This window comes from Crotalus tigris, unplaced genomic scaffold, assembly GCF_016545835.1.
Source record: "Crotalus tigris isolate CLP2741 ecotype Arizona unplaced genomic scaffold, ASM1654583v1 scf7180000024391.5723578, whole genome shotgun sequence".
Lineage (NCBI taxonomy): Eukaryota > Metazoa > Chordata > Lepidosauria > Squamata > Viperidae > Crotalus > Crotalus tigris.
This window is the reverse complement of record NW_024100561.1, coordinates 545,991-562,689: the sequence shown is the minus strand read 5'-3', so window position 1 is coordinate 562,689 and position 16,699 is coordinate 545,991. Positions and strand designations below refer to the sequence as shown.

At 41.6% G+C, this 16,699-nt stretch overlaps 1 protein-coding gene and 1 long non-coding RNA gene across 14 annotated transcripts in view; one reads left to right on the top strand and one right to left on the bottom strand.

The window, feature by feature from the left end:
• CTNND2 (catenin delta 2) overlaps positions 1-16,699 on the bottom strand; it is a 524,740-nt gene that overhangs the window by 39,144 nt on the left and 468,897 nt on the right. For 9 of the 13 annotated variants that reach the window (XR_005555019.1, XM_039329341.1, XM_039329329.1 and 6 more), the window contains 3 exons: positions 15,690-15,900; positions 14,890-14,974; positions 10,591-10,716 (listed from right to left, as the gene is read on the bottom strand). Coding sequence is in view for 12 of the 13 variants with exons in the window: in XM_039329341.1 (XP_039185275.1) it covers positions 10,591-10,716; positions 14,890-14,974; positions 15,690-15,900 (422 nt within the window). In the remaining variant the exon portion in view is untranslated. The remainder of the gene's footprint in view (positions 1-10,590; positions 10,717-14,889; positions 14,975-15,689; positions 15,901-16,699) is intronic. The other 4 variants (XM_039329335.1, XM_039329337.1, XM_039329338.1 and 1 more) reach the window with 1 other exon arrangement.
• Positions 1-16,699, top strand: part of LOC120301761 — a 154,501-nt gene that overhangs the window by 100,597 nt on the left and 37,205 nt on the right. The window lies entirely within an intron of this gene.

The window sequence follows — 16,699 nt, the reverse complement described above, 5'->3', positions numbered from 1 at the left end:
AAAAGAATAAAAACACAACATTTTTGGCTTGTGCTTTTTTTCATGAAATACCCTTTAATTAGTCATCCTCCACTGCCTTCATAATAAGCCTGATTATAAGACATATGCAAGCCACATTCCCTGTAGACTATGATCCCACAATGCTTATATAATTTGGGTATCCATGTTATCATATTCTATGGCAAATAAAATAACAGAAAATTACATCAAGGGGAAACCAACAATGACAATCTGAATTGCTTTATGCCATGATGCTGTGTTCAAAAAAGGATGATATGCTATCTTATTCTTTTGCAATCCCAAATAATGAGAATCGACAAAAATATTAGATAGGAAAACGTAAGAATTGCTTATTCTATATTGCAACATTCAATTATGAAGTTTGAGGAGATTATCTGTTTAAACCAACCTAGTTAAATTCAAATGCAGGGGTCTTAAGTTGATATAGTCTCAGTGCAATTTGAGGCAAAGACATGAGTGAGTGCATTCTTTCTCTCCCTCCCCCATTTTTTTATGATCCTCTAATCTCTTAATTTTGGATAGAGTCGGGGTGACTGAATCAAGCTGAGCATTTACTGGCCAGATGCCCTTCCTGATGCCTATGTGGAACTCACAGAAGACATTTTCTCTTTGCGCCCTGAGAGAGAAACATCTGCTGCTCCTTAGGATTGAACTCTCAATTTTCCAAACGAGAGGCGAGGATCTTCATTTCTAGGCCCTGTGCCACCTGCTCTCTCTCTCCCCCACCACCCAACCCTCGCACACAATTCTTATTTTATATGCTGTTAGAATATTTTAAGGATTAGCAAAAAAAAAATAATGCCTATCTGATGTACATTCACATTGTCAATATTTCTACAGTTGCTTATACTTGCAATTTTGAACATATCCGCTTTAATCAATTATCTCTATTTCTTTATAAGTAATTTTGACTTTTTAAATAGCTCCTTTAATAGTGTTTCAACATACATTTAATAACTGCAAAAGCTGTCTGATTTTAATAAAATTTGAACAAAATCCCTATTATTTAATAACCAAAACCTAATCTGCCATATATTAAATGATGAACATTTTATTTGTTGTACTTTGCCATGCAAATATATTGAAGAACATGGAAAAAATGTTGTGAATGTGTTTCCTCAAAAGAACAATACTTTAAGGCATAAAGCCAAGGATATATATATGGGATGGGGAGATTTTTTGGTGGTAGATAAAACGTTACAAGATTTTGGCAATATACAGCAGGACATTTTTGTATCATGCTATATTTTAGTAATAGATGGCTGGTGCTACCAGTTTTGACATCACAAATCATTTGTCTGGAGACATGGGAATGCTGGTTCCAAGCTTCATCTCCACAACCAGATAAGAAGAAAAAAATCTCAAGTAAACTCCTAATCCAGTGCTCTTTTACTAAAAAAATCTGTGCACTGTCTTCAATCAAATATATCATCATGAATTAAAATAATAAAGTCTATCAACACACATTATTAACAAAATCACATAAAACACTCAATATCGAACATCCATTACAAAGAGAAAAGTACATTTTTCACTTGGTTCTTTTTCTCAAAAATCCAAATTATTTTTCAAGGTTGTTAGTAGGGCAATGTTGGAAGAAGGAATCTTTGCCTACTTTGCAAGAGTGGTTTCTCAAAGTTTCTTATTTGGCGGAAATGGCAAAGATTTCGGCTTTCTTGAAGGATCAATCACAAGAGAAGTATGTTGCGGTATGGAAAAAATGGATAGATTTTATACAACATAAGTTGGATATAAAAAAATATTTAGTTTTTTAACAATTTATATTTAAAATGGAATTTTTTTTCTTCTTTTTTCTTTGTTCTTCTTTTTTCCTTTCCTTTTCTTTTTTTTCTTTCTTTATTCTTTTCCTTTTTAAACATTTTTTGTATTCATGTTTTTTTATATATATATTATTGTTAATTATTCTATAATTTTTCTAATTAATGTATTTAGATTTTTAACTAATGTTAGATTCATTTATGGTTTATATCTTTTTTTTAAGACTTTTTGGTGAAATTTTAATTAAGCCTATATTCAGCTCTGGGAAGGTCGGGGGAGGGAATGGGAGGGTTGGGGGGAAGATTGTTTTGTTTTTGTAAAATTTTAAAAATTTAATAAAAATTATCTTTGAAAAAAAAAATCCAAATTATTTTCTTTAATAAGATATTTAGCTAGATGCCTGAGATGCATTTGATTCCTGGGGCTGCACATATGCCATTCTGACTTGATTCTAGCAATCTGTTGCAAATGAACAAATTAGATATAGTTCCCACCCTTTCCGAATGCCAAGGAGGCAAATCTCAAAATAAGGGAGTTACTAGTTGGAATTTTGCTGCTGTGCAATACAACTGCAAAATAGACCAAACAAAATATTAAAGCTCAGATGATTTTTTTATGCTTCATTTTATGTGAAGCGTTCTTCCTGTGTCATTTCCCCCTCTTTTTGGGCTACTATTATGACCTTCTAGCCAGAGGTGTCGAAGTCCATGGAATCTTCCTCTCCTACCTGAGAGGATCTGTCCAAATAGCCCGAGCTGGGAAACAGGGCGGGCCCTATCTGAAGCAGAGATGCCAAAGGAGGCAGAGGCATCTGGGAAGGCGATTGACCCATGGAGGAGGTCATGTACTGCGCAAAGGCTTGAGCTATAATGGCCTGAAGTTGGTCCGGCCACACACCCTGTTGCTCTGTCGGGCGAATGCCAGCCGCAGTAGGCGTATAAGTGGCTTCCGGGCCTTGTTGAGATGTGTGGGAGGGGAAAATTCCCTGAGTGCTTGTAAGAGAGGGGAGAGGGAGACCGACCTGTCCAGTTTCCCCCTGAGGAGACCATGCCCTAGGGGAAGTGCTCAACGGCGTGTATTGAGGCTCAAATGGGGAGCGGTCCAGTGGAACGGGGGAAACCATTTCTGCTCCACTGGAGGTGAGCCTCTGAGTCTGGAGAACTCCTTCTCCAGCACCTGATGTCTCCTCAAGGCCTCTCTCTCAGCAGCTTTAGAGGGCTTCTTGGTGATGAGTGGAGAATCCATTGGTGGGTAATCTCAGCCTTCCTGCTCAATTGAGACTAAGTCAGAAAATTGCCACTCCTCCCGCTGGGCTGGACTGTACCCAGTTTTCAACTTAGTCTTTGCTCAGCAGGACACATTAATTTAGGCTCCTCTGACTTAGATCCAAGCTAAAAACTTGTGGAATTCCACTCATCATTTCTTTCCTTTTTTTTTGAATTGGCTTTTCAAATTCTAAAGAATTCAATTTGTTTACCTCTCAATTGGCTTATCCAAATTCACTTCAATGCTTGGGGGGCCATTTTCATTTTCGGCTCCATCGAGCCTCCCGAACGTCAGCTGAGAGCTGTTCGCATTTTTCAGCTCCTCCGAGCCTCCCGAACGGTCAGCTGTGACCCGTTTGCCTTTTCAGCTTCATCAGGCCTTCCGACCGACTGAGAGAACTCTCACGGAGGTACGGGGTGTTCGCCTCAGCTGGGCGACCCCCTGCTGTGAGCTTGAGGGCTGGATAGCCTCGCCGGATTTTTTCGTTGTCGCAAGGCTTCCTTTCATTTCTTGAAGCCTCAGATCATTGAGGAAGCTGTGCAGCTCAAAAAAACTAGCAGCCCATCATTCTCCGTGCCGAGGGAGAGAGACAAACGGTCAGCAAGATTCCCCAAGGGGGTTTTATTGCTGCGTATTTTTCCTCAGGGCTGTGGTGATCATTAATTTTGGCGCGGCCGTCATTTTGGGATCCGTGACAGCCCTTCAGTCCCTGGTTGCCTCCGGGGGGTCCTTCTATAAAGGGCCAGACTCTTGTCCATCCTGACATAACAAAGGACTGGGAAACGTTCCAACACCTGTCATCATTTCCTCGTGAGGTGGACTTGGCAGTTTATTCGGGTTGCCCAAGAAGTGACAACCTGTGGCACGGCCACCATTTTGAGCAAGGCTCCTCGGCCCTATTATAATTACTGCCTTCTACCTTAATATATCAGCAAGCTTCTATGATACATCCCTGAGTATCAGTGGCCATTCATCAGTGACACCAACATCAGTCCATCACCTCACAGGGAGAATTTTATTAGTTAGCACCTGTCCCTCTTAGATGCGGCACTGTGCCAGCAGGGCCTAGCAGATAGTTTTAGGCAACTATCTGGCTGTCAGCCATTGCTGTTGTTCAGAGCCCGGGGTTTCTCTCTCTGACAACCAGATCTGCGATCCACCCCTCCCCAGATATCTCCTGCCCGGAATATCTTGGTGGCAATGGCTGACAGTGCAACTCCTCAGCCATCACAGGGCTCTTCTGCTTCCCCCGCAAAGAAAAAGCACAGATCCTCCAAACTGGAAGTAGTGGGAAGGCTAAAAGCTAAGGCAAAGGTCTTGTCCACCAAGAAGTCCTCCAAAGCTACTGAGAGAGAGGCCTCGAGGAGACATCAGGTGCTGGAGAAGGAGTTCTCCAGAGCTCAGAGGCTCACCTCCAGTGGAGCAGAAGTGGTTTCCCCTGTTCCACTGGACTGCTCCCCATTTGAGCCTCAATACACTCTGTTGAGCACTGGCCCTAGGGCACGGTCTCCTCAGGGGGAAACTGGACAGATCGGTCTCCCTCTCCCCTCTCTTACAAGCATTCGGGGAATTTTCCCCTCCCACACATCTCAACAAGGCCCGGAAGCCACTTATACGCCTACTGCGGCTGACATTCGCCCGACAGAGCAACAGGGGGTGTGGCCGGACCAACTTCAGGCCATTATAGCTCAGGCCTTTACGCAGTACATGATCTCCTCCATGGGTCAATCGCCTTCCCAGATGCCTCTGCCTCCTTTGGCATCTCTGCTTCAGATAGGGCCCGCCCTGTTTCCCAGCTCGGGCTATTTGGACAGATCCTCTCAGGTAGGAGAGGAAGATTCCGTGGACTTCGACACCTCTGGCTTGCCCATGTCAGAGGATGAAGAAGTAGCTCCGGACCCATACCCAGTTTCTGGCCTCTTCGATCCTTCTCTATTCAGGTCGCTGCTCCTGAAGGCGTACACTTCGGTCAACATCGCTCCTGAACAGGAGCCTAAGTCAGTTGCCACCACCACCCAGGACTCGTACCCTCTGTTCTCAGAGCCGGTGGTCGAAGAGAGGCAGATTCCCTGCTCGCCTTTCTTCTGCAACACGGTGGAAAAACAATGGTCCTCCCTTGGCACTCTTCTCAGTCCCAGCGGGACAGAGAAAAAACTGTTTAACGTCTCTTCCTCCTTCTCTTCCCTCCTGGAAGTGCCACTTGTGGACACACCTCTAACCTCTTTATTTTCTTCCTCCACGATACCAGGGGACATGGCCAAGGTCTTGAAGGCAGAGGAAAAGAGATTTGAATTTTCCCTCTGCAGGGCTCATCAAGCCTTGGCATGGTCAGTCAGAGCGGCGACATCGTATCTTTCTTTGCCAGGTCGTCCATCATCTGGCTCCATGAGCTCCAGGCGCTGATTCCCCCTGACCAGGTGCGGGTGCATCAGACATTGGGCAAATTGGTCGCTGCATCTGAGTATGTAGCGGACGCCTCACTCCACTCTGCCAGGAGCAGATCCATAGCTGCCACTGTCTCGACCTGCAGGCTCCTCTGGCTAAAAAAGTGGCGGGTCGACCTGAAGTCTAAGTGGCGCCTAGCAACTGCCCCTTATAGTGGTACCCACCTTTTCGGCCCTGTTCTCGAGCCATATCTGATCGAGGGAAAGGACAAGCGTAAGGTGCTTGCACACCCCTCTAAGAGGGTGGGCAGAAGACGCCAACAAGACTTCCGGAGGCAGCCCTTTCGTGCCGGGCCCACCTGGGATTGGAGACAGCCCTTTCGGGCTGGACCATCCTGCGATTGGTCCCATAACTCTCGATCCTTTCCCCCAGGCAGGATCGCCAGCAGGACCACCAAAACCCCAGAGCCAGGGCTCAATACCAGTCCAAACAGCCCTTTCAGGGCTCTGGAGGCTGGCCATATAGACGAAACAAATGACTCCAGGGAGACCTCTCCCATAGGTGGGCAGCTATCCCTATTCATCGACACTTGGGAGGCCACCACCACAGACTCCTGGGTGATAGGTGTCTATCTATCCTCCAGGACACTTCCTAGCTTGCCCCACCATGAGGAATGTCATCAAGACAAGGCTCATGTCCATGGCCATCTCCCATCTACTGGAGATAGAGGCCATAGAGCCAGTGCCAGTGGGACAGAAAGGGCAGGGATTTTACTCCATTCTGTTCGTCGTACCAAAGGCCTCATGGGGCTGGAGAGCAATATTGGACTTGAAAGGACTAAATTATTACTTGGACTACAAACGGTTCAAGATGCAAACTCTCAAGTCTATCCTGGCCAGCATCAGGAGGGGGGATTTCCTGTCCTCCATAGACCTGACGGAAGCTTACCTACACGTTCCTATCCTTCCCGAGCAACGCAAATTCCTCCGGTTTTGTAACGCGCACCGGAATTTTCAGTACAAAGTGCTCCCGTTTGGCCTTTCCTCGGCCCCATGGGAGTTCACGAAGATCTTAGCGGTATTAGCCGCCCACCTGAGAATGATCCCAGTGCACATTCAATGCGCTCTATCTGGACGATATCCTTATTCAATGCGCTCTATCTGGACGATATCCTTATCCAGTCCCGCTCCTTCTGTTCAGCCCAGTCGGACTGGAACTCACCATCAGGACTCTTCAAGTTCATGGATTCTCTGTGAACTTCCAAAAGAACCATACAGTCCCTGCAAATCACCTCCTCCACCTGGGGGCAGTCATAGACTCGAACCTTTGCAAAGTCTTCCTTTTCCAGGAACGCCAGGACAGCATCCGGACCCCCATACACCAGATTCGAAGAGAGAGGGTAGTTCCTCTAGTCCAGCTGTCACAGTTGCTGGGGAAGATAGTCTCCCGTATGGGGATCGTTCCATGGGCCAAGTTGCATTCCAGAGAGCTTCAGTGGTTCCCTCTTCCATTTCAGAAGCTGAATATGAGCTCTTCCAACAGGAGAGTAAGGGTCCCACGCCAGACACTCTCGTCCCTCCTGTGGTGGACTTCCCCAGCAATGGTCAACGGATCCCTCTTCAAGGAGTGTGCTAGTCTCACCTTGACCACAGACGTCAGCTTATTTGGCTGGGGGGCTCACCTCCAGTCACAATTGGCCCAGGGTCGATGGTACTGTTCAGACTTGAGCCACAGTATAAACTGGCTAGAACTCGGGGCCATTCATCTGGCCCTACGCCACTTCTCCACCATGGTAACAGGACAACATATTCTAGTATTAACAGACAACGTGGTGGCAAAGGCACACGTAAACAGACAGGGAGGGACCCGATCCAAGTCTCTTATGTTCGAAGCTCACAGTTTGAATTCTTGGGCAGAGGCAAATCTCGGCTCACTCAAGGCAGAGCATATATCGGGGGAGGCGAACCAACAAGCAGATTCCCCGAGCAGGCCTTCGCTGGATCACTCAGAGTGGTGTCTAGACCCAGCTCTGTTCAGGAGATCTCGGACAGATTTGGTCAGCCCCAGTTGGACCTGTTTGCCTCCCCGATCAACTCTCAACTGCCCAGATACTACACCAGGTTCCCATCCCCAGGGGCAGAGGGAACGGACGCTCTTTGCAGCGAGTGGCCCAGGGAGTTGCTGTACGCATTCCCTCCCCTCCCACTGATTCCAGCAACCATCCGCAAGATGCTTCAGGAGCAGGCAGAGATCATCTTGGTTTTTCCACACTGGCCGAGATGCCCATGGTTTGCTGACCTCGTGGAGCTTTCCATCTCACCGCCATGGAGGATTCCTCCAGAACGCATCTCCCTCAGCCAAGGGGCCCTTCAACACCTGGATCCCCAGTGGCTCCAGTTGGCTGCTTGGCATTTGAGCAGAGAAATTTAGCCAGACAATCCTATTCATCAAGGGTGATCTCTATAGTCCAAGCTTCCAGGCGCCCCTCGACTAATAGGAACTATGATGCGACATGGAGAAACTTTTGCCTGTGGTGCACTAAGCACCAACTCCAGCCTCTTTCTGTCACCATTCCAAATATTCCAGACTATTTGCTGGAGGATATGGATAGAGGGTTAAACCTAGCACTATCCGCAGGCAGGTAGCAGCCTTATCCACGGTACTTACTTGTGACAATCTGGCTCCTTTAGCCCAGCACCCAATGGTAAGCGCCTTTCTCAAGGGGGCGACTAATGCCAGACCACTGGCGGTTCGTCGCTACCCCTCTTGGGACCTCTCATGAGTTCTACAAGCTCTAATTTCAATGCCATTTGAACCCATCAGGTCTTGTTCCTTAAGACTCCTTTCACTGAAAGTGGCATTCCTGATTGCAGTTACATCAGCCAGATGTATTTCGGAGCTGGCTGCCCTTTCGGTTAGGAGTGATCTGTACACCTTCCATGAGGACAGGGTGGTCCTTCGTTTAGATCCATCTTTCATTCCGAAGGTCAACACCTGGTTTCATAGGACCCAAGAGGTGGTACTTCCCAATTTTTGCCCCAATCCATCCCATAGACTGGAAAGACAGTGGCATAAACTGGACGTATGCAGGGCCCTGCATTGTTATGTAAAACGAACCTCTGCCTTCTGCAAGTCAGAGGCCCTGTTCGTGTCTTTCCAGCCCTCTTCCATGGGTCAGAAGGTCTCTTCTTCGACCACTGGGAGGTGGATTAGGGTGTGCATTGCCCGTGCTTATCTGTCTCAATTCCTACTGGTTCCTGGACACATCACTGCCCACTCCACTCGCAGTGTGGCTACAACAGCAGCCTGATCTACCCAAGCGTCCATTGAAGAAATCTGCAAGGCGGCAACTTGGTCCTCACCTTCCTCCTTCATCAGGCATTATAAGTTGGACAAGTTTGCCTCCTCGGATGCTGCGTTTGGCCGGAGGGTGTTGCAGCAAATGACTTCATTTAGTGGGACACAAGCCCAGACTAGTTCCCCTCCCATAGGGACATGAGCAGCTTTGGTATGTCCCACCAGTGGATTCTCCACTCATCATGCTGGAGAAGGGGCATTGTCTTACCTGAACGCCTTTTCTCAGCATGATGATGGAGAATCCACACCCACCCTTTAAGGGCAGTCTGGTCCTGTGTCAGGGATAGGAGGAGCCAATGCATTGGACTTCGTCATTTTTGCTTTGCCTTGGTCGAAAACTGGGTACAGTCCAGCCCAGCGGGAGGTGTGGCAATTTTCTGACTTAGTCTCAACTGAGCAGGAAGGCTGAGATTACCCACCAGTGGATTCTCCATCAACATGCTGAGAAAAGGTGTTCAGGTAAGACAATACCCCTTCTCTTCCTCCTCCATCTGCAATTAATCCTACATTAGGGTATTTCTTTTTTAACCTCCAAGGGATAGGAATTTAATATTTATATCTTACTGTACATCTATGAAACTGCACAGAAATAACATTTTGCTGCTGCTAGAAAAAGAAGCAGCTGACATCTGTTTAAAGAAGGCTCCTAAATAGTTTAAAAATGCTGGCAAGCAACTGCCAAGAAGAGGTTTAGTACCAAATTGTTTATTAAAGGCCCAAGAGATCAAAGACAACCCATTTGAGATTACCTGTGAGTAGGTAGCAGGTTACATAGCTTTCACAAACCTGGAGTGGGTCTACTAGTAACTGTACCATGCAAGTTGTAAACTAGTATGTTTGATCAAATCAGTCAGTCAGTCAGTCAGTCAGTCAGTCAGTCAGTCAGTCTGTCTATCATCTGTCTGCCTGTCATCTGATTTCTGTGGGCAGTGTGACATCTAGAAGGATATTTATTAAAGATGCCAGCAAACATTAAACATGTACATAGAGGAAACTTTTGGGGATGGTTGAATTAAATATAGTAGTAAATAAAATTAATATTTCTGTAGTGCATTTCAAGCAATTTAAAATGCCATGTTTATATTATTTTCATAATACAATTCTGTGCAAAAAATATCAGAATAGCATATAGCCAGGAAGTGAAAAAGAAACCAACATAACATTCAAACCAGGATGCTAAGTGGTACAATGCAACAGCAATATTTCTTAGCAGGATTATAATTCTGTTTTACTTTTCATATGACCCTGAATGCTTCAAAAGAGAAAAGTCAAATAAATTTTGTATCCATACCATTTATCAAATAAAAATAAAGAATATTGCTGTTTTGATTTTTCCCTGCTAAAAACACTCTAGTTTTGAGCAAATGTCTGATTGAGAAATATATCAGTTCTATCATATAATGGAGAAGGATTACATAGAAAAAAGGGACTGACCAAACTAAGCATACTACTCTTTTGCATTGTTTTATGTTAGCTTCACTTCCACAGTGAAATAATTCATTGCTCATACAAATGATGTGAAGATTTCATTGATGCTGCAAGTTAAAATGCATTCTACACATTACTTTCTGTAACTATTTTGATTTATATCAATGTTTAAGTTTTAGTGCTGTTGCAGTGCTAATCTAGCAATGCATTCAGTTCCATTTATTGTTTAAATGTGCCAATATTTAATGTGACACATTTAAGTAAGGCATGTTGGTGGTATATAAATTTTAGAATAAATAAGAATTAAAGAAAAAAAATCACAAATCAAGACTCATCAGCTGACAGCCAGAATACCTGGGTCTGGGAATAGATTCTGGTTTCTTGGTTCTGGGAGAGGGAATGCTGAGCGTGCCATGACTCAGAATGATGGGTAGGTGAAAATCCTCTGTCCTCAGCCACTCTGAAGTCTGGGGCCACCCGCTGCCATAAATCAATCAATCAATCAGTCAATCAATCATTTATTCCAGTGAGATTTCTTTTTTTCAAACAGAAATATGGGAACTAGGCTACATTTTTGTACAACTGTAACCATTTAAATTATAATCAGAAATAGATTACATTGATAATAGCTGATTCAGACTGATTCTAAAGCAGAGAAAACGCAGTGCAAACTGTGCTCAACAAAGACTATATCAAAGCTAAACAAAACCCTTAAAATTAATAATAGCACATTATTCTCTTTATACGAGTGGATGGTGATGATTCAGTTGCTGTCCTTATGCTACAGAATTATATTCGGCTCTTTTTCCCCCCCTCCATGCATTTCTTCAGTAAGCATGATTCTTGCACTAGGCAATTGCTTTTTTTTTTCAGGACAAACAGATGAAATAATGGTGGCTGTGAATGAATGTTCGGAGTCAATGATGGACTAAATCAGGGAAGGTAACTTTGGGGAGAACTTGTGGTCTTCAGATTTTGGCAGCAAATTACATTACTCTGACAAGGAAAGTATCTGATGATAATAATTTTTAAAATTTATATGCTGCCAATTCCCTGTGACTCTGGGTGGTTGATAATTGGTGATAGGAACCTTGTCTTTACATGAATCATGTTTAGGGTGACACAAAGCAAATTATTAATTTTGATCCGTGCTCTCTCCAGTTGCCAGGGTACTGTCTATCACCCCACTTATTTCTTTTTCCTGAGCAGATGGGCTAAGTACCAGACATACCGTGAAGAAGTGACCTAACAATATTTTCAATTTATGAGGTCTATGTAGAGCCCAACGGTTCTCTAAATTATGTCAGAGGATGACACTCCGCTTTACATTACAAATACTCTTCATTTAATAGAATTTAATAAAAGGATCTAAAACTGATGAGGTACCCATAGTTGCTTACCCTGTCACAGATGGTGAGCAAGCTTATGGTCAGTCCAAATGCAAGGAAGGTGACATTGTTGAGTGATCAGACTGAACTTAATATTTATGTCTACACTAAATTGGACAGGGTTCCATTTGTTCTAAAGCAGGGGTGTCAAACTCGCAATGTCACATGACGTCGCAATGTATCGTGACCTTTTTTCCATTGCCGGCAATGGGATGGGCATGTTTTCGCCATGACGCATCTGGCCCGTGGGCCCAGCAGTTTGACACCCCTGTTCTAAAGGATCACTTTTCACAGTCTGAAGTTGCTTCTACACCTGTCTCTTCATCTTGGTCCCAAGAAGGTATCCCAGCTAGTGTTTCTAGAGAATGCAGACTTAGTCCTTGTTATATAAGGCTTTGATAACATACAGGTCGGCTCATTGTACATAATTCAAAACAAGACCACACTTTTTAAGGGGGAGGAACATTTTATGCCTGTTGAAATATGTATAATGAAAAGAAGGGAATGGGGAAGGAAAGAAAATGAAAGGACAATGGTGACCAGAAGTAGCAGTCAGGGTAACTGCAGATCCATGAGCACCATTAAAATAATATGAATGTTCCTGCAAAATATTCTTTAGGATTGTATTCAACTATATCAAATGTGAAGTGAATGTTAAAATGAGAAAAGTTCAATCCAAATGCTTTAAACCCTTTTTACTATTAAAATATTGCTAACTTAGTCAAAGATGACAATAAGTAATGACATGTCAGTCATGAATAAATGATATCCAGTCAACCCTACAATTGAAATTATTTCCACAGAAGCTGAGGAACCAGTCTGCCTCGACCAACTTAGTATTTGTCTTCTTTACAACTGAACATGCCAGTCACAACTTTTGCACATTTTCCTTCTTCAGTCTCATTTAGAGGAATATCATTTGAGTACAGTTACTTTTTTATTTACCGAACTTTAAGGATCAAGAGACAAAAGGAGCAAATAATGAAAACAAATCTCACTCAGTTGTTTGCTCACATATTTGATGCAGTGTGTATGCATGTGAGAGGGACGTTTTGAGAAGCCAATTCAAGACATAAAAACATAAAAATCCCTTTATTTAAATTTATATAGCAAGTCAACAACAATATTCCCCAGTATTCTGCTTTAAACAGCAGCCAATCAGATGACCATGAGTGGTGCATAACCAGGCCATGATGGTGACAGCCTTCTGCATTTTGACTCTCAGCATTTATAATCAGAACTGTGCTACTCCTAAACTTGAAACTTCTGTGTAGCTATCAAAGCTATCAATCAAGTTAAAATCTTTTGGTAGCCATCCACTTCTGCAGTATTGGATTCAAAACATTATGTATTGCTACAATTTTACATTTTGCCTAAACATATTTGCTCATTTTTGTTTTCTATTTTTGCTATATAAAGAACCAATCAGTTTATTCATTTCTTTACCGTACTATTGACAATCTATAATTCTTCATCAAAAAGACAAACTTTTGTGCTTCAAACCTTTGGGTGCCTTTCTTTTTGTACACTATTAATTAATCTTTTTTTAAAAAAGGAAGGGCCAGTATTTTACAGGGTGTATCAAAGTATCGATTTGTATAGCAGATGTATAATGTTATGATATACTGTATGCTATCTTAAAATCTAAAAACAGCTAATGTTGATTTTTCCTTTAGAGTATAAAGATGTCTTTCTATTGTCAGCAAAGGGGCATTACTTGATCCAACCCAGTGAGTTATGTCCTCTAAGATTTTACACTGAGGTATTACAGCTAACTGATAGCTTATGAATGAACATATGAGGTTAGAATTTTGCACTTATTTTCACTTAATCTCAACTGCCATTTTCTGCTCAAATAATTTACAGCTTCTTTTTGTACATAAAACTTCTTTGGCTGATCTATATGCTTTAAAAGGGAAATTGAATCTTCATTTGCTATTTCTCCCTCCACTCTCCAATGTAGTTCTCCCATCTATAATAATATTTAGGGTCTTATTTAGGATTTTATTGTTCAACATTTTCTTGTGAAATCATCTACCAATATAGTTGAAATGAAGCAAGCTTATTCTTCAGTGCTGATGTGTATATGAGACAAATGCAGCACTGATTAATTAAATCCAAATTAATTAATATAAATCTTTTTGTTTTTAGGAAATCCCCAGTTTGTGCCTTTGAAACAGTGTATATTTGCAGACTAATCTCATATTCAGGTTATAATTGAACACTTAAAATATCATAATGGAATACAAGAATGAAATCATTGCTGCTTTCAAGCCCAGGATCAATCTTTCAGTAAAGATTTTCTTTTTATCTATTGGCAACAACATTACACAAATGCTATTAAAGAAGAAAAATGATTTTGAGTGTTATCATACAATACTGTAGAATTTTTTTTATCTGGCAAACTTGTCTCACACACATTGGAGACTCTAGAATAACTTACATTAATTAAAAACAATCAAAAATAACTTATTCCTCTTTTAGCTAGCCTGAAGCTCTAAAAAACAATCTATTAGCAAAAAACATTGGAGATGGTTCTTCATTGCTTCTTTACAGCTCCCCATAGTAAAATGGATGGGAGGGGAAAAAAACCTACCAATGGTTCAGATTTTTAAAATAGAGCCCCAACTTAGAACAAACAACAGAGAGTAGGTCCTAAAATTGTTGTGGGTCATTCATTTTCCATGAAGTACTAAACAAGGATGACTTTGGTTTATTGCTATCCACATAAGCTATAGTTTAGAAGTTACATTTAAAAAGCATAGATCCCAATTAGAATGCCATTTAGGATATGTTTAAGATCATTTCTGAAAGATCCTTAGTAGCACCCACATCTCTGGCCAGTTTGTGGGTTATACCAACTGTGTGACTTTTTGTAAGATGTTCTTTTGCACTACTATGCACAGTGAAAATTCATTGTTCTTTTTTTCTTTTTTTGAAAAGACAATGATCATAATCATACCATATATTTAAACTTAACTTGCCTTTTTTATAATTTGTCTTTGAATTTCTTAAGGACAGGGCTTCAAGTTTTTTTAAAAAAATTCTATGTTTTAATCAAACTATCACATCTGCCTATAAAATATGACCGGGTGCCCATGCTCTATCCCACATATGTCAGACTGAAATTAGGGAGACAGACTGGAAGAGTCAGTAACATTTTCAGGGCATTTTAAATGTTAGATTCATTACTAATTTTCATTCTAAAGTTCCTATTCCAAAAAATGGTAGCTTACTAATAGGTAACATGACAAAATAATCTTACCTTTTTGTATAGACTTCTCAGATCTCTGTATTGCCACATGCTATTTAAGACCTGAGATGCTGCCTTCACTACTTTTGGTGAGTGCCTATTAGGGAATTAAAAAGTTGACACATATGAGGAACTGAAAAGCACTCATTGGTTCAATCAATAATGTATGACAGTGTTTCTTCAATTCCCAGAAGTCCCCAGCCAATTGCAGCAGCATGGCTGTCTGGGGATTTCTGGGAATTGAAGTCCATACATCTTAAAGTTGCTGAAGTTAAGAAACACTGTTATATGCTTTGGAAAAAAAGATCAAAACTTCTTTTTGAAAATCATATTTATTAAAGATTAAGAGAGAAAGAATGAACCCATTATCCCTAACCCTAATCATAATATGGTTGGTTTTTCAATTGGTGTGATATTTGAACCTGAGAAATACTATACTGTCATTTTATGAATATTCATTTGTTTTGACTGTCCCTCATACTTATGTCAGAATTCAACGTCTTAATACATTCTTGATTACTGCTGGTTTGCATGTATGATCTGCCCCAAATTTGTACTTCCATTATCTGTAAAGTTTTCTAATACGCAATAAACAATAAGACTCCAGGAAATCATTAGTATAGACCAGGGGTAGTCAACCTTGGCTCTTTTATGACTCGTGGACTTCAACTCCCAGAATTCCTGAGCTAGCCATGCTGGCTCAGGAATTCTGGGAGTTGAAGTCCACGAGTCATAAAAGAGCCAAGGTTGACTATCCCTGGTGTAGACTATAAATTACAGCTAACAAGCAGATGATGATTGGCAAAACGTACTTGTCTCCTTTACTTTTGGAAATGCCAACAAGTTTCTCAATTCCTCCTGCATCCCGTAAGGCCTTGGCATTTTCCATATTTTTTGTGATGACTTCATGCAAGGTGCAGCAAATGGCAGTTACGGTATCATCAGACATGGTCTTGCTTGCTGAATTGTTACTGTTGTTGCCTCCTGGAAGCCGGTGAACCAGGTCCCGCATGGCATACTTGCCTTTTGGAAAGGGGGGAAAAAAATGATGGAAGCAGTCATATATTATAAGTCAAAAACCAAACAACAGAAGCACAAGAAAGAAATCACATGATGTCTGGGTGTTTTATTTTGCAGCTTAGCATGTGGTTGTTTGTTTATTTAGTAAACTCTTCCATATAATTAGTAGCATAATAAGTAATGGAGAATTATTATATTTCAACTTTTGCTCACTAACTCTACATGTCATTTTTTCACTGGGAATATTATATAACCCTGATATACAACAGGGAAGAGAACCATACATATTGAAAATAATGCTATTTGAACACTTTAGTGTCTGAGTTATGCAGCAAAATAATATTGCTTAAAAAGCAACTAAATTGTTGCTTCTGGCTGGTATTAAAATGCGGATAGGTGATCCAGAAAGAATTAATCAAACTAGGAGGCCAGGGATTTCAGGCAATTTCCATGCTGTCTCTTATAGTATGTATCATTACCAATTCTGCTTTAAAAGTTTTCCTGCTTATCTTAAATGAATTTTGATTTACGGAGGGTGTGTGCTTGCAGACAGGAATAACTGAAAAACACTTTCCTCTTTTAATTAAGAAAGTTGAGCTAACAATCCCATATACCAATTGAGGTATCCTGCAAGGGAGATTTACTTATCTGATTGCTGACTCGTATTATCACAAATGCATTTTCTATTTATTTTATCCTGGAACCAGATTATATGCTTTATTTTATCTTATTGATAAGGTTGCAAGACTAATCAATTAATAAACTATTCTAATTCTAATCACATTCCTCCTTATTCTATTAA